Source organism: Melanostigma gelatinosum (genome assembly GCF_949748355.1).
Source record: "Melanostigma gelatinosum genome assembly, chromosome: 5".
Lineage (NCBI taxonomy): Eukaryota > Metazoa > Chordata > Actinopteri > Perciformes > Zoarcidae > Melanostigma > Melanostigma gelatinosum.
This window is the reverse complement of record NC_136638.1, coordinates 19,463,673-19,490,174: the sequence shown is the minus strand read 5'-3', so window position 1 is coordinate 19,490,174 and position 26,502 is coordinate 19,463,673. Positions and strand designations below refer to the sequence as shown.

The window sequence follows — 26,502 nt, the reverse complement described above, 5'->3', positions numbered from 1 at the left end:
AATAAAGTGTGCATGTTTGTGTGCGTGTTTGTGTAAGGCCAACGCTGGGCTTCCTAGAGGGTGTGTGTGTGTGTTTGCTCTCATGTGAAGTGTGCGCTCAGAGTTCTTTTGCTGGACCAATGCAACGGTTTGGCCTCTCTCGCATCTTAAAACTGAGGCAGTCTGAATAGCCCGCTGAAGGATGAGTCATAGTGGCTAAAGCGACAGCAGAGTGGGTCTGTCGAGCAGGAGGTGGCTCATTGTGTCTGCGCACATTAATACGAGTGGGTGTTTAAATGTGCACACGTGTTCACATTTCCATGAGATTGCCATGCAAAGCAGAAAGTTCTATAGCCAGCAGATGATACGCATTTGGATCCAATCGTGTTGCTGCTTGTTTTTATTGCATTCATTGTAGCTATTGCAAAACTCTTTGCCGTGTTGTCAATGACATCCACATTATCTAGGTTAGCATTGTGATTACTACATGATTACGACATGGTTAATCATTGTGTTCTACTGGTGAGTGGTCCTGTAGAGTCATCATTTAAATCTTCTATTTAAAGCATTCACTTTTAAATATATGCAGAGTGTGTCTACAAAAAAGATCTGCAGTGCTACGGCTTGCAGCACTCGACATTTTGGGATCATTCACAACAGAAGATGGCTGTTGCCTCTGTACACGACTCTCTTGGTGCTGTTCCTATTTTCGTTCTGGTCATATCTCTCTCTCTCGCTCTCTCTCTCTGCCCATCTCTTCTCTGCTCTCTGTCCTGCCCTTCACCCTGACGCTGTCACTCTGTTTGGCAGGGAGCCGAGGAAGGTGTTGCTGCACAAGGGCTCCACAGGCCTGGGCTTCAACATCGTTGGCGGGGAGGATGGAGAAGGCATCTTCGTCTCCTTCATCCTGGCAGGAGGGCCTGCTGACCTGAGCGGCGAGCTGAGGAGGGGCGACCGGATTCTCTCGGTCAGTATCGCAACCTCAAGCTTTCTGTTTGCCCAAATCAACGACTGCAACGCGTTTTACTAACTCAGAATGTCAGAATATGGACGATAGAATTAAGGTAGCCGAGTGTTTAGAACGCCAGCACACATCTGCCCTGCTGGAATGTCCTTGAGCATAACATTAAATCCATAACAACTCAGAGGGAGCTGAGCTGTGCTCCGCCAGACAAGAGCATTCTGGCAATAAAGTATTCATTGAATTACATATTTATATCCCTTGACTTGTATTTCATAACTCTTAACCTTTTCAGCAAACCCAGTGTTGGTCTAAATATGTGTTTTATTTTAATACTGCGACACGTTCTATGAAAAACAAGTCATTCAAGTTGTTCTAAGCGTGAATAAATGTTTAAACTGCAACATTGATTGTGTGTGAGTGTGAGGGTTATTCAAGATGAGTGGTCTTAAGTCATATCATTTTCACACAAACCTATAATCTGGTCATATGTATTGAGGGCAGTTCTTATGTCCACAGGCTGGAATCAAACCATCCAGCTAGACTTGTTTCTTCTTCAGAACTACATTCTGTGGCCATTAGACAAGCGCCACACCTTTAGGATCTACACTGGGTTTTCTTGCTGAAAGTTTTTTTTGTCTGCCTGGTTTCATGCAGGTGAATGGCGTGAACCTGAGGAATGCCACACATGAGCAGGCGGCTGCAGCGCTGAAGAGAGCTGGACAGACTGTCACCATCATAGCTCAGTACAGGCCTGAAGGTGAGGCCATACTGTCTCATATCACTACATGGCATTGTGCCAAAATGGGTCTTGAAAGCAGTTTTGATGGGGGGTATTGGAAAGGGTTGTCATCAAACAACCAAAAGTATTCTTGAGCCAGATTGGCCTGTTGGGTACAGATTGTTTTGCTATTTGGCCCCAACTGACCCCCATGGCCTCCAAGTTCCAACCTGTACTTTTTTTTGCTTAAATAATACTTAATTTATTTTAGTTTGTGGTCATTTGATTAAACACAATTTTATTTGAAAGTGAACAATACAGATTCAATAATACAGATCCATTTTAAGATATGGCCACAATTAATCAAATTACTACATATTTAAGGCAATGCAGCTCCATGCAACCTCACAGATTCCAGATAATAGTCTGGCACATAACACCCTGTCAAACCGGACATGTCTGTTTATACACTTCAGATTTTGTACGGATTAAACGAACAAGATAGCATGCATTCAATTTAGAGGCGCTAGTAGGAAGATTGTTTTAGTCTGTGGACAGAGCCAGGCTAGCTGTTTCCACTTGTTTCCAGTCATTGTGCTAAGCTAAGCGGCTGCTGGATGTAGCTAGACTGGTAACAATTGATTGACATTGAGCAAATAAGCGCATTTCCCAAAATGTGTAACTACCGGTATTCCTTTAAAAGCGAGACATGGGCACCGTCAAATTGCATTGTAGGAAACGTAGTATCCAGTGCTTAGTTTATTGGCTCATGCCAGGCAATACATGTCAGTATATATCTGCCGCTGCTGCTTTTAATCAAGCCATTTGCAAAAAAGGAAGAAAAGGCGGCACTAAATCACAGGAATACGACTTAAATGTTGCAATGAAATGTCAGATACACCTGGTTTTGGTGTTGGAAGCAAATGAGGGCATCGCTCCAGCACGGCTCCCTGTAGGAAGTATTCAGGTTCAGGGGCGGCGCTTGTGTTAACATAGGTTTGCGGGCTGAAGTGTTATTCAGGTTCGGGGGCGGCGCTTGTGTTACGTTAGCGGGCTGAAGTGTTATTCAGGTTCGGGGCGGCGCTTGTGTTAGCATAGGTTAGCTTGTGTTAGCAGCATAGGTTAGCGGACTTAAGCGTGGAGCCAAGGCGGCAAACGAGCCGCTGTTGTCCTTCCTGTTCAAACTCCCGAGCCGCGCTGTTCGCGGACACACACAACCCGGACAGCAGTGGGAAGAGGACACTAAAGCTGAACGTGCGAGCTACGACGCCAGAGGAACGTTTAATAAGACTTCAAACGAAAGGTGGAAAACGGGAGAAAAAAAACTTCCCAACTGTTATCTGTCTACCAGCTTGTGCGGATGGGGGATGGGCTCGACTACAACAGAAGAAGCCGCATGAACTCCCGAATGACTGGGTTAAAGAAACCGGCGAAGTAATAGCCAAGTTTTAATTTAATTGAGGCGGGGACGAGGAAGAAACGTTGACACACCGAAGCAGGAACGAGCCGTATGAGGAACAGGTTCATTTTGACTGTTACTGTACCGAGGTAACGACAGTTTGTTGCTCTCTCTCTCTGGCTGTAACATGTCGTTTTAACGTTAACGCCACTCCTGTAACGTTAAAAGTGAGTTTACGGTCCTCTCTGAGAACGTTACGGTTGTCTTTTTAATCAGCCGTGACATGAAAGTGAGTTACCGTGAGATTCATGCGATAGCCTCACCCTACTGTACTCAATACGACAGCTTCTATGGGAACCTCCTGCCATTACCTGGAATCCGCGATTTTATTACTTTATTTCTCAATTGGATTTCCTCCCTGAGGCCAGTTTAAGTAGCTTTATGTTGTCAGTTATATGCAGCAGGATGTATTAATTAAACTGTTCCTTTACTGTTTTTATGGAACAAACCTTTAGGTGTGGACACGGGTGTGTTCACACAGGTGTTTGTCAACTTGGTGGTGGCGGTTTTAAACGGTGACTTCACCTGTGAACTCTGCTCTAACCATTTACATGTCACTAGACTTTGGACTCGTTGAATACAAGTCTATTTTAATGCTGACTAAAGCAGAATGTATGTGTTGGCTAGTGAGTAACTTGAACAGAGTTTATTTCACAAAAGGACACCACTCTTTCTTTGTAATAGTAAATAGTAGATCGGTTGTGCATTACAGCTACTGTGGCAGCTGCATTTCTTCCTCAGTGCTTTTGTAATTCTTCACATGTGTACTTGAGCATGATGCAGTAGTGCTGTTACAACACTGGGAAGGATATTGTGAGCTTTAGATCTAGGCTGAGCTCTAAGTTCGGACTATGACAGGAATGTGAAGGGGCATACGTTGTAGCATGCGCTCGCTCTATATTCCGCTCCCTTTCAATACAACACAAGCCTTAAATGTCCAATAACTTTCCAAGGTCATTTGAAATTGAGGTGGAACAGGATCAGTGACTTGTCACTGGGCTAAAGTTAAGCTAAGATACAGGTTTAGAGCAAAATTGACAGAATGGCGGTATGCGTTTTCCTTCTGCTGCAGAATACGGATTATAATGCTTCATTCTTGTGAGTCCATGTTGTCTTGCATGCCAGACCAATCAGGCAGCATCTTGAATACCGATGTGGTTCGCTGAAGGGAACCTTTTGTTTTCCGTACCAAATCATGCTTTCAGCTCTGCGTCCCCTTTGTAACGCAGTGAAGGACACTTATCTGTCTGTGTACAATGCTTAACTCCTCAAAACACCCGAGCCGAGCTCTGGCAAATGATTGACTTCCTGCATCTCCACTGGTGACCTGAGATCTGTCGCCAGTAATTCTGCTGGCATCCTAAAGCGGTGTGTGACATGTCGTTCGTTTGAGTTCGGAGCAGGAGGAACCCCCCAGTGAGATGTACAAGGGACAGTCAGTCAGGGGGAGGAAGCGGAGGGTGAATGCTGGTTTATGCAGGGCAAACTGCCTGCAGAGTATTCTCAGGGGCCGGGGCCCGGGCGTCTAAATATCTCTGATGGAAGGCCAGCGCTGAAGACGACAAGAAGCCCCGACAGAGCTCACAGGCTGCAGCAGGAGGCCGCCCTGACTCTCAGTGGCTTACTGGAGCATCACCAAGTCTTTAACTCTCATTCAGCTGGAAGGAATGGAAGTGAGGGCTGTATATCCAAACACTGCCTTGCCTCACTGTCAAGCAGTGCAATTACACACAAATCTTTGCATGTAGGAAATGGGAGGACAGTGGAGGAAATGTTCAACTTGATGGCCCCTCAGCAAACTCACACCAGTCTGCTTTACAGAAATAGTTAAGCCAGGGTCTACATGTTCCTCCTGCAGTATATTATTGGGGGGGGGGGGGGGTGTGTGTGTGTGTCTGCACTGGCTCGACTATCCCTGAGAACATAACACACTCTCACATTACAAGTGCATGCCTGCTGTGTTGCATAACTGGATCAAAAGAGAAGCGACTGCCCCCCAAAATAAAAATGCTGTACGACTAATGAGGACACGCAGTGGGAGTGAGTGATACAGAATAGTCCCAGTTTCTATTAGCTGTCTTTTCCTCCTGTGGGTCACTCCTAAAAATACAGGCTAGCTCTTGTGTATTTAGTGCTTTAAGGTACAAAGTTGTAACGTTAACAATTGTGGACTCCCGTTCCCCTGTATTTCAGCGGTTTGCTTGTGAGTAGTGATGTTGATGAATACGTGATGTTGGGTTGATCCTATAAAGACTCGGATTGGTCAAGAATGTAATTGCAAATATGGCCGATTCCTAACCAGGTAGATATAATTGGTTCGTATAACAATCTGTAACACTTGCTGTAAGTGTCATCAGATAATTTGGCTTATTTCTACTTTAAATAAGCCTCGTCTGCTGTAGGTTACAGCCCTAATCGTTGATACAAGAATGGCTCATCCAATACATGTTCTATTCAATACCAGTTGTGCAGGATTATGTTTTTACTCTTAACAGTTTTGGTCAGACATTTGTCAAATAACGGCAGGCAGAGTGGGAGCAGCAATTTGGATTGATGTCACTTTTTTGTTCATTTTTATTTTACGACTCTAATAGTTTTCAGGTGTTCATGTCATTTCTGAGTAATTTTTAGTAACTTTTAACAGCACGTGGTTCGGGAAATTGCTTCAGTTTGCCTCCCTACCTGTGAGCGGTTTGAGGACTAAATGCTGCTGTTACAGTTGTGACTTGGATTTGTATCAGTTCAGGCTCATGTATGAAAAGATTTGTTTTCATTACTGTTACTCCGTGTGCTTGATATTTGAGACGAGAAAAACGGTCAATACAGAACTTAGGTTTCAGTGTAATGTTTTGATCTCCTGTGGCTCTGCTGTGATACTCGTCCTCCTGCATCACAGTGATTTCAGTTTGAGTACTAGGAGTATCCTTCCTTTTCTGTGGAACAGGTGTTAACTTCCTTTACTGTTCCATGTCATTTGAAACTGGAAACACTTCTTTATACAGGAAGTAAGTGCTGCAGATATATCAGAGACGATTGGTGTGTTTCCCTACTCTAGTTACACAGACAGTCTGGTCTATTGCACATAGACGACTGTGTTGCAGCAGTGCATGTATGCTGATGTCACAAACAACGAGGCGTGGTAGAAATTTATGGTTTAGCTTATGGTTCCCACCCTAACTCCCAACAGAGGCCGGTGGTAGTTCAGGGCTCCTCCCGCTCCTCTTGAACGTGTGAGATGAATCATTTGGACGTTAAGAATGTGAATAAGCAAAGCGTTTAGCTCTTCCACCTGCGCTGCTTATAAGTGCTACATCAGCGGTTTAGCTCCCAGCCGGCCCTTCAGGTCGGTGTTGTTGTGAAGACGGGCATTAAGACGGCTCTCTCTACTTAGCTGCTCTTTATATTGTCCCTAAAACCCCTCCTCTCCCACGCTGCCGTTCTCTCATGTCTCCGGTGCCTGAGAGCCAAGTGGACTTGTCTGAATGGCTGTTTTCCGCTTGTGCTCGGAGTGCTTGGATGTTGCTGGTGGTTACAGGCAGTCAGGCGGTGTCTGGTTACCTCACCTTGCAGAGTCACCCTGTTGTATTGTTAACCCTTTGAGCAGAGACCAGGGTGGAGAGCTGGCGCTGGGCCCGGGGCAGGATGTGTTTGCTTTGAATCCTTTTAGGTTTCGGCAGGTGGTCGGAGTTCAGCGACCTGGAGATTGTTATTGCGCCTGTTCATAATTTTTTTTCCGGCAAGTTTGGACCTTCTGCTAAACCAGCATTGTAGGCATGGGCGTTTTGTTGTTCAAGGCTACTTGTAGGCTTTGTTCGACAGAATTTGGACCTTGATCTCTGGTTGTTCACGTTACAGGAAGTGTTGCCAGCTATGGATGATTAAGCTGTAAGGTAGGAGTCCACCCCTGAAGGCATGGCAGTAAAGGAGTTATGTGGAATAAATGTGAACTGGTTCTTTTTATAGGCTAATTATGATCAAGACATAGATATGTTGGGTCATTCGAATAATAGGGCATGTCATTAGGTGCCATTAAGGTGATTCTGGTTTTTCATATACACTTACATTCAAACTAAGATTCATTTCCTTTCATCGGCAGTATAAATCACGTGTTAAGATTTAGATATATGACAATGTTGGTCGCTCACACGGCTGCTTTTATTTGGTCCCAACGCCTCCTTTGTGTGATCACATGAGCGACCTAGTCAACTTGTTTTTCTCGCTGCATCTGCCGGTCTGTTTATCTAACAGTGTGGTGCGGTAGCCTACCTTGTTCCAGCAGCCTGGACACAGCAGGCTAATGAGAGCATTCTTAATGAGGAGGTCCAGGTGGATTCATATATCATCCCTGTGCTCCAGAGCACCAACTGGATTTACACACCTATGACAAATGGTCATGCATTTGAGATTGTTGGGAGGCCTTTCCTCTTTTTTTTTAACCACCCTAAAGAGCCCATGTTGAACTTAATTAATCTGTGTAATTAATGACCTGACATGAGACATTACTGGATGTGTAAGGCAGATCTGTGATAAACCATCTGTTCCTGGGAGTCATTAATCAGCCTAAGGATTCGCTGAACCTTTTTCCTCCATTCACTGCAGCGCCAACAGTTTTCCAGTGAAACAAGAGAGCCAGCAATGCAACACTCTTTTAGCCTCTTTTTACGAGACAACGTTCAGTACCACCTTCACCTTGGGTGTATCAACTTATTATTGACACGGTGTGTTTTTGTTTGTTCCCTCCAATGCAGAGTATAGTCGCTTTGAGTCCAAGATCCACGACCTGAGGGAGCAGATGATGAACAGCAGCATGAGCTCAGGATCAGGCTCCCTGCGCACCAGTGAGAAACGCTCCCTCTATGTCAGGTAAAGCTGCAGTGCACACACCAACACACACGACGACGCTTGCACTCACGATGTGATATTGTAAGATCTGGAGTCAAAATAGCTACTCTTGCACAATGAACTTCTACCTACCAGCGTGACGTATAGATGACAAAAAACACGATTCTTCACACTGATCTTTTTGTAGGGTAGCATATAATTCAGGGTTTTTGGTTGATACAATTCATCCCCAGCCTAAGTTGATGGACGGGCAACCCCCGTTGTTGTTGTGATGCCACACATGACATTGACTCTACTTTGCGTAATGCACATCGACAGCGGGGCTTGTCGAAGTGACCTGTGTTGTGACACTTTGGGCCGGTCGCCAATCTGGATGGAGGCTCGTTTAGGAATTAAAACGGGAGACATCGCTCTGCTCACATAAAAGCAGCGAGTCCCAAAGGGCTTACAAGGGTCAAGGTGGAAGGACCGTGTGTGATGTAACTCCACAGTCCAAGCACTTCACCAGATTTCTGCTGAAGCGCTTCACTTAACCTAAGCATAATGGCTACATTACTAGATTGATTTAGGCTTAGTTCACTTCAGAAAATGTTCGAGAATGAGGCCTAGCCTGCTCCTGTGCAGGTGACTAAGCCCACAGATATGTTGGAATAGCTAGCCGGCTGATGCAGGAGCTGCCATGTCCGCTCAGCCCAGCCTCGGGAATGTGGAGGCGTTGAACCTCTACGGTGTTCTCAAAAAAAAAAAGAAACAAAAGAAAACAGTGTCACATGTGCTTCCACTCTCTGAAACGCTCTGTAAGTGTGTCACGGTGCTGTAAAAGGGTTAAGGTTAGGAATCTTGTTAGGCCTGTCACAATAATGACGTTATCAACTTATCGTACGATATATCGATGTGGCCTCTGCTGTTTTTGCTGACCTTGGTATTGCCCGTTGTGTTTCGATGCTTGTTTATTTACAGTGTCCCCACCATTTTAGCCAACATGATGCTAGCATAAACAGCAGGGTTTTCACTGACATTATGCGCAGACATGCAGGATTTTTGTTAACCGAGCCAGATTGTGCATTTTGATAATTATTTTGGTTATGTGGTTTTATTTTATTGACCTTTTTTTTAAAATTGACTTACAATATTTAAATAATTTTCACATTGCAATTCCAATCTCTGGCTATACTTGAGAGCTAAACGTTCATTGCTCTTTGAAAGGGTGTACTTGCATTATCATGCTTTTATATTCTCATCGTATCAGTGGCATAAAATGACAATAATATTGTTTATGGTAATTATTTCTGGGACAGTCTATGTTCCCACTAAAGTAGTTCTGGTCTAGGTTACAGGTCTAGCATTAGTTTCCCTGTGAAGCGCAGCAGCAGATAAGCTTCCACTGGATTGCATCGTGAATGTTTCAGTTGTTAAACATGATTTCACCTTGATACTGGACCATTGTTTATACCCTGTAGATGTACTGTACGCTTGTGGGTTAAGTAAACTAAAATGACTTTTAGAAATAACTGGGTTTACCTGTCTGACAAGATAATGACGCACTCAGGCAGACAATAAACACTGAATGTCTGTGGTGGACTTTAGTTTACGTGTTGTCTGTGAGGGACCTTGCTCTCCACCATGTTTTTTTTTTATTGTAACACACACAATACGACTGTTTTTATATTGTCAACCTATTGTTGAGTCAAGTCGCAGCCCAAATGCAAGCAATGTGAAATAATTAATGTCACAACTGAAAGTGATGCAGGAAATTGAAAGCTGCCATTTTGTGCCAGGCGTGGAGCAGATTGATCTTGGTCAATCTGGAATCTCTTCACACAAATTCCAGATAAAAGGAAGGCAGTTGTAACCCCCGCCTTTTGTTTTTGCAGAGCTCTGTTTGACTATGATCGAACGAGGGACAGCTGCCTGCCCAGCCAAGGCCTGAGCTTCTCTTATGGGGACATCCTCCACGTCATCAATGCTTCTGATGACGAGTGGTGGCAGGCGAGACTGGTCACGCCACACGGAGAGAGCGAGCAGATCGGGGTCATTCCGAGCAAGAAAAGGTACACTCGCCCTGCTAATGCCAGACCGAGCTAATGCGACTTGCTACCATTCAGGCCCATTCTAATCCTATCCCCCCCCCTTTTTTCCCCCGCTCCCAGAGTGGAGAAGAAAGAGCGAGCCAGGTTAAAAACAGTCAAGTTCCACGCCAGGACCGGCATGATTGAGTCCAACAGGGTAAGTGTAGAGGGCCAGCTGCTGCCTGCCCTGCTGCCAGAGAGGCTGTGTTCAGAGCTGCTGCTGGGCAGGGAGATGGCCTACTTCCCCCCCGAGTGTGGGAAAGAGACCAGCACCTGCTCACTGAAGCGGGCACAAAAAAAACGCTCGTATTACTGTATAGATTACAAAGAAGCTCCGTAACCTCCGCAGCTCATTCACTCAGGGATATTAAGAAATGTGCACTTAGAAAACGTGTGCACGTTTTTGTCAGAGGCTGATCCGTCGGAAGTATAAATCAGTTTGAATGTTGTCTGTAATGCAAGCAGATTGAGTTTAATGAAAAGGGGAGATGTTTAAGTTGGTAAGCAGAAGCCTGTTTCCTTCACATTGATGTGCCATTCATTTTCACCCATTACCTGCTTCTCATTATGTTGACGTGGATTGTGTGTTCACATCTCATTTGTTTCTTTTGCATGGGTGTCGAGTACCCTCATTGAAACCCATTCTGTTTTCACCCTCTCGTTGTCCGTCCCCCCCCCCCCCCCCTTCTCACCCACTCATCGACAAGCAGCCAGTCAAAGTAAAGCGCAAAAAAAGCTTCAACCTCTCACGCAAGTTCCCGTTTTACAAGAGCAAGGAGAATATTGTGCAGGAGTTGGGGGAGTCTGAACGTGAGTACCAGCTGTGTGATCGAGGAGGGGGGGGGGGGGGGGGGGGTTTTCGTCCTATCCCCTTCATGCTTCAGTACTGTCTCTCAACTTTCATCTCTCCGCTCACCTCCAGGGATGGTTTGTGTGACGGCACCAACTCTCATCCCTTTCTCACCGTCCCAGAGAGACGCCCCACATGCAGAGCCGGCATCAGGCTGCAGATGTGGGGGGGGCCTCTCTGGTGTGTCTGTGCAGCTGTCTCTGGGCTCCAGAGGAGTGTGTGCTGCCAGCTGTGTGTGCGCGGGGGGGCTTGGCTGCATTAACACACCGGCCTTCTAACACCATGCGATGCTACTCCTTGTATGAGTCCTGATCAATTCTCCAGTCAGTCACTGACCCACAACGAGAATCTCATTAACTGGACTGAAGCTTTAACACTTTAACAGGTCAAAATCCCGTTTTAATGGGATTGGGCTTGTGTAATTGAAAGAGCGTGGCTTACTATGAACAAAGTGGGGCTCAGGCTTAATGAGCACAACGCCATGTGTCAGTGGGCCCGGCGAGCACCACACAGCACTCCTCTCCCTCTCCGCCCCAGCTCTCACTAACCTCTTCTTCTTCCTGTCTGCTCTCTTCTCTTGGTTTCTGCTCTCACCTGTCGGGACACCTAGGACTTCCCAGGGTTAAGCGATGACTTTTATGGATCAAAGAGTTTGAGTAAGTGTGTGGTTGTACTGTGTCAAGCAACTGTCCCCTGAGCTCAGAGAGAAAATGCTTTGTCACTGCAGACCCAGCTGGGAATGCTAAACCACACACATTTAGTTTAAAGTGACACACACACACACACATGCATGCCTACTCAGATTCACAGTACATATAAAATATGCATTCCCAAGGGAGGCTGAGTGAGCGTTTACACTTATTCTGAATGTGTCACGGGGTCTTTTACGACAAATCTTTATCAGGGTTTTGTCAGATACGGTCACTTGGAGCTGGAATATATCTGTCACCAGAGCGGAGTGTTGGTTGGAAACACTTTTTTCCTCCAGTTCCCCCGAGTCAGCCGGCTCCTGCCTCCCTCCTGTGCACGGCGCAACGTCTTTGTATGTTTTCTTTGCCGTTTCCCTGATATGACATCTGCTGACACAGGCACAGATCTAGCAATAGGAAACATTGGCCAGGGATTTCGGGTCATTTAGGATATTGTCACAGGAAACACTTAATTTCCTATTGCTCGCCCCTAAAACCACTTCGCCAATATTGCGAGAGCATGGCTACAATACTTCTCCTTTCTTTTCCTCTTTTTTTTCAAATGGCCTAGATGTTGAGAAACAGGGGCCTTCTTTCTAAGGCTTGTTTTAAATGATCTGTAACTCGCTCTTGTGCTTTTGCAGAATGCCTGACATCCAACACAAGTGACAGTGAAAGCAGTTCGAGTGAGTCACCGTAATTCCTCCTGGTTTGTTTTACACTGCCCACATAGATGAATGACTAACATGGCGGATGTTCTTAAATTTACCTGTGAAATGACTGCAAATGAATATTCCTCTTGGTGTTTTGTCAGCCATGACGCCTCTTTTTGTATTTCTTTAAATGAGATGTAAACTTTGTGATGATGGCATTTGTGTTGTTGCAGAGGGACAAGAGGACACTATTCTTTCCTACGAGCCAGTCATTCGACAGGAAAGTGAGTGAATCACTTCGACACAATTGAAGAAAAGTCGAACTATACGTTGTAAGTTTCTTTATGCATCCTCACCCCCACCTTCATCTCCAATGCAGTCCACTACACACGGCCTGTGATCATACTGGGCCCAATGAAGGACAGAGTAAACGATGACCTCATCTCCGAGTTCCCACACAAGTTCGGCTCCTGTGTACCCCGTGAGTTCACAGCGACCAACAGATCCACGCGGTCCGACGACACATAACGGCAGTGATGAGAATAGATTTGTTTCTCCCTCCTGCAGACACGACTCGTCCGAGGCGAGAGAACGAGATGGACGGCCAGGACTACCACTTTGTGGGCTCGCGAGAGCAAATGGAGAAAGACATTCAGGATAATAAGTTCATTGAGGCCGGCCAGTTCAATGAGAACCTCTACGGGACGAGCATCTTGTCTGTCAGAACGGTGGCTGAGCGGGTAGGCTTGTGTTTCTCTACGAGTCGGTTACCAGGTTGGGTTCGGTGTGTTTAAGGTGGAACCGGAGGCATGGTGGGTTTCCTGCTAAACCTGAAAGCCGACATGTGTTAATTATTAGTTTGCAGCGGTCCTCTTTGAAGCATTACAAGAACCAAAATCAATCCCTCATGAATACGTGGCTTATTTGTGTACAAAAATCTAAAAGTGTCTGGTGTTGTCTCAACCTTCCAGCAGGGGAAGCACTGCATTCTGGACGTGTCGGGGAACGCCATAAAACGACTGCAGCAAGCACAACTTTATCCGATCGCCATCTTTATTAAACCAAAATCCATTGAAGCCCTAATGTAAGTTTGAGCTCTTCTTTACGTACTGCCGTTAAGAATGTCGGTGTGTCTGCGGTACTAATCGCAGCTGCTCGTCTTTTTCCAGGGAAATGAGTAAGAGGCAGATGTACGAGCAGGCCAATAAAGTCTTTGACAAGGCAGTCAAGCTGGAGCAAGACTTTGGAGAGTTTTTCACAGGTTGGTCTCGCCGCCCTTAAAAGATGAACAACCCAAAGATATTCAGTTTACCGCTGATCACACAAGACGTGCAGTAAAACCTCCCGACAGAGAAGCCGAAACTAGATATTTAAACATTATTTCAAACAAATGGCTAATTTATCAAATACCCTAATTAATAGACTCATCTTTTCAACTCTAATGGATTTGTTTTTTAATTTGTAAATCAATTATTTACTTGCTCACAAGAGGAAACATTGAATTGAAGATGACTGCACCGGTAGTGAATAGTATTTAACTTTTTGTAGAATTAGATTCTAGTGGTTTGCACATGTGATCCAAGCAGAGCGTTGTAAAGTCCAAGAGTTATTTGATAAGAGATGGATATAATCATCCAAAATTCACGTGTTAATGTAACGGAATATTCTTTAATCGATGACTGTTTGCTCTCTAGCCTGCCCGCTGCTCATAAAGGGAGTGACGAGTTATATTCATTGAAGAAAGCTGTTTAATAAAAACTGATGAAGCACTTCATACAAATTGAAGCTTTGAATGTAAAAAAAAGCCGTTCGATGCAGCTCTATTTATAAAGAAAAAACACAAATTGACAAATAATTACATTGCAAATATTTTGCTGAAATGCTGAAATGATAATCAGAATTGTTGCGGATGAATGACCTCCTGACTTGTTGATAAGTGGACCTGGTGTTTCCGATGTGACCGACCTGTTTGTGTTTGTGTCCCCAGCTATCGTACAGGGCGACTCACTAGAGGAGATCTACAACAAAATCAAGCTAATCATCGAGGAGCAGTCCGGCCCCTACATCTGGATCCCGTCCTCAGAGAAGCTCTGAGCTCCCTGCCCCCCCCTCCCTCCCCACTCCTCTGAGCTCCCCTCCTGCCTCCCAGAGACCCCCCTCCCAAGCCCAAATAGCCCCCCCTCCTCCTCACTTCCTTTTTGCAGATATGTTTCATATCAAGTTTTAGTGTCATCATTATGTTACTCTCTAAATGAAAAAGAAGTCTTATCACCATTACTGTGACTGTGCACACCCCCTGCATGAGTTTCTCAACAAATCCATTCAAGACTGGAAACGCCATTCCGAAGGAGCTTGTCAAATGAAAACAAAAAGGAAATAAATCCTTTTTGTGAACTGGGACTGACTGAAGATCAGAGTGTTACAGGAAAGAGGCGTTGCGATTCAAGACGAAGTTGCAGGGAAAACAGACCAATCGTACCAAGTTGGAACACTTTGTAAATGTTCATCAAATCACATTTGAAAAGACGTGCAAGATGAGAAGTGAAGACCACTTAAGGTTTGTTTTTTCTTTTTCTAAAAAAGACTGGATGAAATGGAGCCCTGCTGATGGTGTTGTTCAAGGAGTCGTCTCTTGTTTATAAAGACTGAGGAAATTAGTGGAGCCTACAAACTGGTGATCTATTTATCTCCAACCAGTCGTCTGTGCTGCAGCTGATAAAGACATCTCGGGAGGCAGATCAAGAGGAAGAAACGCGTTGTGAATCTCTACATTTATATTATGAAATCACAAGATAAATGATAAAATCCCACTGAGATTTTACTACATATTAAAAACTACACATTTTACACTTCACTAGAATTGTCAATTTGGAGGGCTGTTGGATTTCCTTTCTTCTTTCTTTGTGGGATTATTTGCTTGTGGTTTTTAGCTGCTCTGTGTAAAGGATGGAGGTAGAGAAGTGTAACTGGGCTCTGCAAAACACCAAACTGCCTTACATCAAATACAAATTCTGTTTTGTGACTACCTGTTGTCTGTGAGGGAGGCTGCACACAATTCACACCCAAAAAGAGGGAATACTCTCATCTTACTTATTTTTATTTTTTTGTGTGTCCTCCAACTGCCAGGAGGCCTGACTTGAGTGCAATAGTTAAGACAAAGTCTCACCTCTGCAATAGATCAAATACAGTCTCACCTCTGTGGGTGCCTTTTCACTCACCCCCCCCCCCCCCCCCCTGCATTTCAACCTTCCTTCCTATTTAATAATTAACAATTGGCCATTGGATTAGAATTTGGACAGCCAGAGCCTCCTAACTCCTGTTGAGCAGCAGGCCGCCCTCTTACACTCTCTGCCTTCTGAGGATTCTCTCTTCTGATTGAATGGTCACATGGTACTGTCCTATCTGCCGCCATGACGGTGGCCTTAAAACGGGTAGAACAAGACAATAATTGTATTGGATGTCCTAACAATTAAAGAGTAAATTTAACCCGTTTTGGATTGTCCCCACCCTGTCCCCCTACCAAAAATATCACTAAAAGTTGGGTTTGATTAAAAACCTACATGCTCTGTGCATCGATACACGTATGAATTCTTAATGAATCTGTTGTGGTGTGTGTGTGTGTGTGTGTGTCGGGGGGCGATGACTGAGCTCGTCAAATGTGAACCAACAAGTACTGATCGTGCAGTCGCGTAGTTTAAAGGCATCTTTCAGCTGAACGGCGTAACCAGGCTGTATTATATGTCCCCTTTTCCGTGAGGTATGGCCGGTGTGGCATCGACCCTCCCATGCGGATCTGGGCACTGTATGTGCATGTGAGAGTCTGAAGAAGGAATACTGTGCCCCCCCTCCCACGATCCTGTGAACGTTCTCGCTTTTCCTCCTCAGCTTTTTGATGAGTGCAAAGGATTTTTATGATTTTTTTCTCTGAGAGAGCCAGACCCAACAGGAAGTGGTAACTTAGACCTCTGGGTCCCCCTCCCCCCTTCCTGCTCTCGCCCACCCCACAGAGCACCTGTACCTGCAGGCATTTTCTGAACAGGTGTGCCCACCTGCCAGGCACCACTGCTAAACCAGCTGTCATTACCTGTGTCAAAAACCAAGAGTTCAGGGAATAACCGAAGGGAACAGAGCCATTAATAAACTGCTTGCAGACTGTTTCAAAGGGTGTGGTAGCTGTACAATGTAAATAATCCCCCAGCAGATCACCCTCACCTGTGCTTCATGCATGTGTGAATCAAAACTGGGACAAACATGTTTTATAGACCACAAATGTCAGGTAAGTAAAGTTTGAGCTGCTCTTGAGATATCATTTCCATACAAATGTGCTGTATCGTTGGTATTTCTCTTCAAAATGCCTACTGGAAAACTTTAACTAGTCAGTTCAATTCCCTTCAAGTACGGCCTGTCTACATGTGATTTCTTGTGGAACGTGTCTGGGTGTATCGATTTTAACAAAAAAATATATATATATATATATTGTAAAATAAATAATTAAAGAGATGCAGGCAGAAACTTACACTATCACAGAAACCAGGAGCATTGATCAATACATCATCAGAAGTTTAGAATTGGTCCTCTCTGGTGTTTAGTTGAAATCCAGCTGACTGTTAACAATGTGTGTGGTACTCATACCTCAGTCAGCCATATCAAAGCCCAAAGAACTTGATTTCATTTTACTCTTTCCATTGAGGTCGTGGTATATAACCAGATGGAACCTGAATGCCTCTGTGTGTGTATAATTGATGAGGGTCTTTGTTCTGATGAGAGAAATGACATATATGCGTTTATTTTTTTGGGGGGGGGGGGGGGTCAGGGTTCTTGTTTGTACTTTTGGGTGATGTTTATGTTCTAGCACATCTGTGCAGTAAGTGCTTGCAAACATGAACCCTTTGATTGTACAGTAGTTTCCTTCCTGTCACTGCAGGTGGTACAGCCTATCGGGACACTCGGCCTCATGGTCTTCCTTGTCCTAGTCATGAGGGAACACAGCCCTGCAACTTTTGTTTGGGTTTTATTTTGGGACTTGACAAGAGTTTATTTGTTTGGAAATAAAATATGTGACTCAGTTATGATTTTGATCTGCTTGTCATTGCGCTTAAAACAACTCGGTGGCTTTGAAAATAATTGAATTATACAAATTTTTCTTTGGCATTTTAGCCTTTATTGACTGGAGAGAATATATGTTTCTTTACCACTTGTATCCCACAATTACACCGATTCAAAGCAACACTTTATCAAACTGGAATGTCTGAACATCAATAACATTTAACTGCAACAAACTGTTGGAAGTGAATCCGTTAAAGCCAGAACAGGCAGTTAACACCGGGCTGAGACCGCTGACTTGTCCCGGTTCAGTTATTCCTCCATGATGAGGTTCCTCTTGGCTTTGTCCAACCGGTCCAGGATTTCACTGTAGAGACCCGACATCTGTGGTCACATAAGGGGAAGGAAACGGTACAGCTTACAAAGGTATTTGCTCTGAAGGGCCTACAGTGATGGTTATATACTTGATTTAGCACAAGACGTGCGTTTGTCAGGTTTTCCTTCCCTCTCGTGCTCCACTGCTACAACCGCCCCAGTCTGCCCCCCCCCTTCCCCTCCATCCCCCCTCCTGTACCTGTGTCTCGTAGCTCTCCTGCAGTGATCCAAGGTGGCGGATGAAGCTCATGGCGAGGCCGCACCACTTCTCTGCCTCGGGGTACTGAGCCAGGCTGTACAGCAGTATCCCCGTGTTCCACGCCCGAGTCAGCAGCCACAGGGTCTCCATCTCCGGGAAGTCGTCCGGCTGCAGAGAAGAGCAGGAAGATGTTCAGAAGGCCGTTAAACGGAGGCCACCTGGGTGACTGGCTATGGAAGGAAATCAGTTTCTTTTAATATATTGGGTGAAACCTGTGAGTAACTCTCATCCAATCCTGTTCTACTGTATGTTAACCTTTACCAATGCTTTGAAGTCTTTAAACAGACCGTAAACAAACTGGAAGGTCTGTCATTTCTAAAGTTTCATTCGTTTTCTTCACACCACTTTAATCTTGGGCTTTCACTTTGATCCAAAGAACTCCACGGCTTTTTGAGTAATAACTCAAAATGAAAGGGGAAATATGCGCTGCCTCTGAAACAGCGCAGTGTCTCAATAATTTGATGCCTCTTTCAGAGCTGCAAGCTCACCGGCAGTACGATGACTTGTACAGCACATTAGCATTCAAATTGGCAGGAAGGGGTTTGGTGAATGGAAGCATCTGCTAATTGAAGTGCGGCTGAAAGCCCATTGATAAAAAAAAAAGAGAGAGAGAGGCTTCTATAACAGCAGGCAGGCATGGAGTGGAAGAGAGGGGGTTAATTATATAGCAGGGAGCAGTCCTGTTGGAGCGAACAGGAGGTTGTTGCAGAGGGAAGGCCACGTGTGATTGGCGCTGACTCACTGCGGCTGCAATGACGGACAGCGCCTCCTCGTAGTAGTCCCACACCTCCTCGAGCACATGGGCCCCCACCTCTGACACGCCGCTCGGGAGGGACAGCTTGATCAGGCTGTGGACGCACTTGCTAAGACAAGAGACGCAAAAACAGGCACACCGTTAGAAACAATTTCATCCCAATGAGCACGTTGTGGGGAATATTTAAAGGTATCTTCATGTAGAGTGGTGGTGGGTTTGCCTGCAGCTAGCCAGGTCAGCCTGTGGTTGTTTCTTGTGCAGAGAGAGAGCGACCCTCAAGGCCTTCTTACAAAGCAGAGGGAAGTGGGCTGGAGGCTCCATGGCTAACGCTACAAATATAAAATAAAAAAAAGATGCCAACATACTGCAAATAGTAGAACGTGTGTGTTTCTTTACATGTGTCAGCAGAGATCAGATGAACAGTCTTTGTGTTTACCTGCAATCGTCTCCAGCACCTTGATTTCAACGTTTTCAAGCTCCAAGACCGACTCCAGCACCGTCCCGACCTTGCGGTCGTTCAGCTTGGCTCGAGCCTCAAACTCGTACAGCAGCAGCAGTGTGTCAGTGGGGTCCATCGGGGAGCTTCCTACAAGTACGCGGTGAGAGTACATTTCTTTAGCTTCATTTTAAAAGACATGCAAATAAATATAATTATTCGGGTCGTGAAGCTGCTGAAGGTACCTGATGCTTTCAGGGTCTTCCAGACCTCCCAACAGATCTGAATGTACTCCAGAGCCTGAGTGAGCTGCTCGGTCTGTGAACCAAACAGAAAGCGAGTCACAAAGCATTCTGGGATTCATCATCGCCATCTAGTGTCCACTTCCTCCTTCAGAAGGCCAGAGGGATTAAAATGACACGCCTACGCCAGCACCAATAATGTGTGTTAGTCACCGCTCTTCTCCACTGGACTTGGTACATTTCCATCCATGTGGAGGGAGAGCGTGCTAAATGTGGGAGACGGGCAGAGGGAGTGGGTGGCACACCTGGGCAGAGTGAAGAGACTTCCTGCAGAGCTCCAGAGAGGCAGCGGCAGCCATTAGCAGACACGTCTTCTGGCCCATGAGCAAGGTGCGATCGGGAGGGCACAGCTGGGAGAGCTACGGGTTCACGCAGATAGTCGTAGTTTCATTTTGATTGCAATAACACGCCGGATAATTGACTACAGGTATTCTGCTGAAAGTCCGAGGACAGAGGGGGTCATTGTGGGTCACTGTGATTCAAAATCTTGAACCGATACGTTTATCTTTCCAGAAGCAATGTTAAATCCCTGCTCAGGTTATTGATCTACACCCTCGTACTGTAGATATTGATGAATCCACCTGACAAAGCTAATAAGGGGACTTGCCTGGTAAGAGAGCACAAAGAAATCCCTCATCCTGTCGGGGCTGCTCTCGCACTGCAGAGCTGAGTTCCACGCTGTAACAAGGACACACACACACACACACAGGCAAAATGAAGGTGCTGCAAGATTGTTAAGCGACAGCATACCATGTCAGATTGAAGTGACAAGTAGAAGTCTTAGTACCGATCTTCCTGAACCAGTTAGCTTCCTCTGTGCGTTGCTCAACAGTCAAGCGAGACTGGTGAGAAACTTTCTGCAGAGCTGCAAACAAAACAACAGCAGACACTGTAGTTGAGACGTTTCTTCTCAAAAATGCAATTCAACCCCTGCTGCATATGTACTCACCCATTTTTAGATACGGCAGCAGGACATCCAGACTCACGTGCCTGCATGGAGTAATGTAAGGTAGTGGTTGTAATCCTGTGTATTGAAAGCATCGATAATACTATACAATCACACTTTATCAAGTACTTTCCCTTCCCCTCACCTCATGTCATCACTGGATTGTTCGATTGTGGAGAGCACGAGTCGAACCAAACACCTATATGAAGATGAATGGAGAAACTGGTGTTGACCTCCTTTCTTTCACCTACTAACTGTATTATACAGAGACACACTTCCAGTGGAATATAGGTCGGTGGATCATAGAGGTGTATGGAAAACCAACAGACTCAATCTCTCAGCAGCACAGAAGCCATCTCTACTAAATGTTGTCACTTCATGTGTGAAACTCCACCATCATTGTTTTGTTCACACAGTCTCAACACAACACAAAATATAGATATATTTCTGTTCTCATAGCAAACTGCAGCATGGTAAAAAAAACAACAACCTCTAACTGAAAAAGCCTCCGTGATGAAACACATGTGAAATGTCTATAATGCAGAACAGATTGTCCTTTTCATGCAGATTGGGTATTTAACTCTTCATTTGCGTACTGCAGGTCCCACAGACCTGAGAGCAGTCAGAACCTGAGCTTCGTCTTCGGAGTTTTCACACAAGCTCTCCAGCGCCTTCATGGCGGTTTCCTGCTGTTCATTCTGTCACAGGGGAACAAACAACCTCCTCCTTTATTCCACCACCCACATTCATCACAATCATGCAGCATACTTAAAATAGGATTCATGCTTTTAGACTTTACCCTCGCTAATTGCTAATGCCTGGTTGCAGTCCAGTGTGTTTGCTGATTGAAATAGGCCCGGAGAGGTGACAGACAGCTCTCTCTCTAGTGGCCGATTGTTTTTAACGACGAGGAGCTTTGCTTGTAAAGATGCAACATGCCCAAACATGTGATATCATGCCAACATCACCAGATCAGTGCAGTGACAACGACATGATCCCTGACTGGCTTCCCAGCCACAAATTCCAAGCTGCAAGTACCTCTTTTGAGGACTAAACCCCCATTGAATCCACAATCTCCACAACTGGTTTGCAGAGACGAGTAACGAGTCCTACCTCCAAAGCAATCTGAGCAGCCAGACTGAGGAGTTTGGAAGCAGCATTCTCCGACACCAGCAGTCCGTCCGAACTGGCAGCAGCACTCTTGGACAGAAGTCCCATCGCATTCACGGCCTCTGCAGCTGGTACAGATCAACAACCTCATCACCAGAGAATAGGCTGAAAAATGTGTCTGTAATGAGACTGCAACAGTACTACCGTATCACACCACTAGTGTTTCGTAGATACCTTTCTCCACGTTGTTCTCCTGCACTGCAATCTTGTAAACACTGAACTGAGTGAAAATGCTGTCAGGATCACATCTCTCTGCTTCCTTGATCGCTTCTTTGGCCTGGAAAGTTTTCAACATACATGAACTGTAGAAATTGCAGTAGGAACATTTGCCATAGTGGCTGGTGACAAGTTAGCTGGTGAGTTCTGACACACACATACCACCTACTGTACGACACGGTTACCTCCCTGACTTGTTACTGTGGCTCCAGTTCGCTTACCTTTTCCAGTTGCTTCAGTTGCAGGAAACAGGAAGCTCTGTTCCTCTGAAGTTTGGCTGAGTTGGGCTCCATTTGACCTGCCTTGAAGAAACTCAGCGAGTAGTTGTACCACTGAAGAGCCTCAGAGTAGTTTCTGGCCTGGGAAGAAAGATCCTTTGTTTATCCCTGTGTGGAAATGAACCCTGTGCTCACTAGTTAAGAACAGCGGGCTGATCACTGAGCCCCCATGCTGATAACTATATGTACACTATCAAAATATCTTGTGAATTAAGGAAGAACATGGCTATGTTTAGCATACCTCAAAGTGGTTGGACGCTTTATCCCACAGCATGACATGTAGACTTGTGAGGGCCTGTGGAGACAGCTGTTTTCCTGTATAGTGTCCTGTGTGGGTGTAATAAATAGTCGTAACTCATACTCATACAGAGGCACAGCTACAGTGTGTTCCCTGCATTATTATAACATTAACCATGTCAACCATCTTTTTAAAGAAGAGTTATACTCGAACTGTATTGCAAAACGTGAGTACCGGTGATGATATCCTCGATCTTCTGTTTGCCCAACAGCTCCTTGCCTCTCTGCAGCAGGAGCTCAATGTGCAAGACGAGAGCAGTTCCCAGGTCAGGGGACGCCTCAAAGTGCTGACACACGCGCTTCAGATACTCAAATGCCAGCATTTCTCTAGAAAAATCAAAACAGACATTCAGAGTTGAACAGCAGGGAATTCCTTAAAAGACAAATGTGTATTTGTGCACATGTTTCTGCGAGGCTGTGTGTGTGTTTCGAGTGAGAGTACAAGTGAATATGCGTGTGCATGTGTGTGTACCTGTCTTCAGACATGAGTAGTTTCACTGTGCTCAGACACAGTTCAAGAGAAACCTTTGATTCCAGCATCTCGTTAAATCCTGGAAAGATACAAACAGCTTTTAATTGTGCATTTAACTTGCTGTGCAAGTCATCCGTACACACACAGGAACACACAGGAGGGTCCGAGTACAAGCACACTGTTCTACTGTTTGAGACTGAGCCGCTCTACTGGAGCACCTGACCTGTGGTGTAAGTCCTAGAGAGTAGTGACATCATTGTAGACACTTTGACTATTCCTGGAGTATTTAACCTCTCAGCTGCTACTGCTTGGTTTATGAAGTATAAACATTGAAGTATAAATAATTCAACGAGGTTTAGGTCATAACTAACCTCCTCTGATGTGATCGTCTGAGGCCCCGCATTTCAGGAGTATTCTGATCTTTAAGTACAGTCCAGAGGCGCTCACACATTCCTGTCAAATTGCGTAGTCCAATTATGTACAGAGAATCTATTTATTTTGTCAGTGCATGCTTGAAAATGCATTTATGAAATATAGTTTTAAAACGATGTATCATATCTCACCTTGTTAGCTAAGCTGACAGCATTAAGAGCTTTCTCCTGAAACCTCTGACAGTCCCACTCTAAATAAACAGTGGCAAGGAGCCTCAACACCTTGGCCTAGTGTGAGGGAAACAGATTTTAAAAAGAATAATAACTGTTCTAATTTGTACTCGTCGCCTGTACTGAACTTTGTATTGCACTCTATCACCTGTACTTCAGATCCAGGGGCATATTTCACATTCATTTTCCCAATTTCATAGCTTTGGCTGAGAAAGAGAAGAAGAAATTGACTTTCCCACCGGAGGGTTTCTCAGCACCTTTCTGTAGAAATGAAACGTTATATTTACCTCAGCCAAAATGCACTGTCCTCAAACTTTCTCTGGTTGTACGTGTCTATTCCAAAGTTGTAGCACATAAGGGAGAGGTACGCGGTCTGCATTGAGTAAATATATTCACGGTTAAATAGCAGTATGTACTGTAAATGTGTTGTTAGAATGATAACAGAGGTATTGTTTTACATCTTTCGGGAGCCGCAGCAGCATGTCTTTGCAGCGCTGCATGTAGACCACAGCCTCGTGGTTGTTCCCTTGAGTCACGGCCTGCAAAGAAGAGACTTGAACTTACTGTTAAATGTCAGGAAACACTATAACAGTCCTTATTAGCACATAATGAGATTCCCCCCCCCCCCTTCTCATTGTTTCTCAGTTCACATTTTAACTGTCTCACACTTCACACTGCAAGTCTGTCAGAATAGCACTTCCTCAGCTGCCAAATATCACAAGAACAAATATTCACGTCGAAGGTGTTGAACATCACATGTGCCACGGCTCACCGATTCTGCCTGGCATGAGAGGATCCGAAGCAGATCCTTCTCCACGTCCCCTTTGGATGAAGGGCTGTCAGCTGCTCCGTCACCTCTGGACGTTAGTTGGCCATAGAGGGTTTCCAGGCTCTATAGGTATTGAATGTTGTATAACTTGTAAAGACGCCATATTACTGTACGCTCTAATCTACGCCCTCTCAATTTGAGTGTTAACTTTCTTTCTTCACCTTGACAGCCAATCTTAAGAAGTTATCTGCCATCTGGGGATTCTTGCAGTCCAGCCAGGTTCTCCCTGTTTTGCTGGCCATCTGCAAAGATTACACACTGACAAACAGACTGTGTCCCCCCCCCCCCCCCATGAAATGTTGAGCACTCACGGAGGTGGCCTGCAGTATTGCGTACCAGGATCTGCTTACGGATGACGCCCTCTGTTGGATTCTCCGGCTCACAGCAGCACAGCAGACTGCATGCAACGTGACGCACTGTGAGGGATGGTGAGAACGTTTGACTGTGGCCAGACACAACCCAGACTCATGTAAACAAATACTGCAATTAGAAGTGTACCTTTAGCTTTCTGATTTGTGCTTATAGTGCTGCCCACGTTCTTAGTAACTGCCCAGTTCCACAGCTGGATGGCACACTCCTCAAGCTGTAATGAGTATGATTATTAAATATGCATGCAACACATATTCTGCCAAGCTATAGCCATCTAAAAGTGACATAATGCTATATTAGAAACAATGTACTTTGACTAAACTTGCAAGAGTGACATTTTAGATTTGACTGTTTGCTTATTTTTATATTATATCTATATATATAGATATATATGTATATATTAGTTGTTTATTGTTGCTTTGATTTTTTTGTAATTTACTATTACAGTCAAATTATAACTCTTACAAACTTGTGTCTACCTGTGGATCTGGTATTTTGGGGAAACCCTCCAGACCAGAGACCTCGGAGAAGAGTTTCTCTATCACCTCCTCATAATCTGTCGGCTGTTTGTGCAGCAGATTATCGATGAGACCTGTGGAGGAACAAAAGAAAATCAAGACATGTTGACAGGACACAAACTCAACAGTTTTCTTGAGAAAGATACACGGTACTTTGTTTCCCCAAAAATAGTTTGTGCTGCGATGGCTAATTACACTTCTAAAGTGTGTCTTTTGGCAATTTGAAAAATAATTGTAACATTTAGTTGTAGCTTCCTGTTGACAAAATGACAAAAACAACCTGTAAATGTGGACTGTTGATTGTTCAATTATTAACTGTAGTTATTCAGTCTAAAACCACAAGTGCATCACCAGTTTCCAATCCAGTGTTCAAGGATCTGAAATAAAGAAAAATGAACTCTTCAAAAGTTCAGAAGCCGTAACCAGTAACGTTAACTAAATGTGTGGTATTTTAACTTAAGAAATAACATTAATATAAACAACTGTATATCAAAATTCCCATTGATCACCCATTGTTTTGTCCCATAGACTATTATAAGGTGATTTCATTGAGTCACAAGTGGGTCAATAAAGCATAATTCTGAATATTTAGGTAACTTAGGTCAAGTTAAAGTTAACAGTATCAAAAAAGGCTTGTTAGTTTACCATATTAATGTACCACATACTGTGTATATTGCTGTATTTCAATTTAAAATCTCCTTTCATTACTGTTCACATTAGCGAAGTGAAGGTGTAATAAGACGATGTAACGTTAGCTAGAGGTGGCGTTAGCATAAACACACAAGCTAGCTAGCTAGCCTAGCCAACCCGGTTACTGACCAACTGCCCAGATAAGATGGAAGTCAGAGGAAGTGACAAATAACGCTGTAGCGTGTCGCCCAGCTGAAAAGGTTAGTTACTCACATTTCACCGTCGAAACAAACCGCTCCATGTTGTAGGTTTCACCACTTGTAAATTAATTGTAAAGGCTGATGTTGGCGCCGTTTGTTTTGATTGACAGCCGTCACAAATGCCGCGAAGTTTGTCCGGGGGGGGGGGGGGGAAAGAGCCTGAAGGTTAGTTTAACAAAATCAAATTTTGTATTCGTGTGAACTCCAAGACGTTATCTGCAACTGGTCAATTCCACCTGCTTGCAACAGGGTACTGGAGATTATGTTAGAAATTGATATAATTCTGCATTAATGCGTGACAAAAAAATATCCTCAGTTGCTGCTGTTATTTATCATTATTCTGCAATTAAAGGCCCTTGGCTGGGGTTGATGGCGATTGTGTCTCCTATGTTCCCTAGCTCAATATCCTCTTAGTATCATACCTTAAGGAGACCTTTCAAAGGGTTTTATGTTCTCAGTAATGCCCTTTTCCCTTGGCCAAATGTTCAATGTATGTTTCCCAGGATCGACATGTGGAAATCAC

General features: G+C 44.7%; 2 protein-coding genes across 6 annotated transcripts in view; one reads left to right on the top strand and one right to left on the bottom strand.

Annotated features, from left to right (window-relative positions):
• The window catches only part of dlg3 (discs, large homolog 3), a gene marked incomplete at its 5' end in the record, with an annotated part of 72,677 nt that extends 55,387 nt beyond the window's left edge, over positions 1-17,290 (top strand). For 3 of the 5 annotated variants that reach the window (XM_079268541.1, XM_079268540.1, XM_079268539.1), the window contains 13 exons: positions 790-946; positions 1,598-1,700; positions 7,869-7,983; positions 9,837-10,013; positions 10,113-10,188; positions 10,742-10,841; positions 12,215-12,256; positions 12,457-12,507; positions 12,603-12,704; positions 12,791-12,963; positions 13,195-13,307; positions 13,393-13,484; positions 14,211-17,290. In XM_079268541.1, the coding sequence (XP_079124667.1) occupies positions 790-946; positions 1,598-1,700; positions 7,869-7,983; positions 9,837-10,013; positions 10,113-10,188; positions 10,742-10,841; positions 12,215-12,256; positions 12,457-12,507; positions 12,603-12,704; positions 12,791-12,963; positions 13,195-13,307; positions 13,393-13,484; positions 14,211-14,317 (1,408 nt within the window). In that variant the 3' untranslated portion in view covers positions 14,318-17,290. Of the gene's footprint in view, positions 1-789; positions 947-1,597; positions 1,701-2,823; positions 3,210-7,868; positions 7,984-9,836; positions 10,014-10,112; positions 10,189-10,741; positions 10,842-12,214; positions 12,257-12,456; positions 12,508-12,602; positions 12,705-12,790; positions 12,964-13,194; positions 13,308-13,392; positions 13,485-14,210 lie in introns of those variants that run through there. The other 2 variants (XM_079268542.1, XM_079268543.1) reach the window with 2 other exon arrangements.
• A 288-nt stretch (positions 17,291-17,578) lies between these two features.
• On the bottom strand, positions 17,579-26,020 carry tex11 (testis expressed 11; the record flags this gene model as incomplete). Its single annotated transcript, XM_079268838.1, is given in 30 exon segments — positions 17,579-17,650; positions 17,841-18,008; positions 18,643-18,763; positions 18,875-18,983; positions 19,091-19,240; positions 19,336-19,408; positions 19,638-19,751; positions 20,000-20,070; positions 20,180-20,257; positions 20,342-20,382; positions 20,484-20,537; positions 20,951-21,036; positions 21,452-21,576; positions 21,683-21,785; positions 21,946-22,083; positions 22,244-22,329; positions 22,475-22,626; positions 22,772-22,850; positions 23,143-23,224; positions 23,335-23,430; positions 23,522-23,579; positions 23,661-23,746; positions 23,832-23,912; positions 24,146-24,265; positions 24,269-24,346; positions 24,349-24,444; positions 24,539-24,618; positions 24,701-24,785; positions 25,051-25,163; positions 25,993-26,020. Coding segments are annotated over 30 exon segments (2,823 nt in total).
• Between the last annotated feature and the right edge of the window lie 482 nt (positions 26,021-26,502).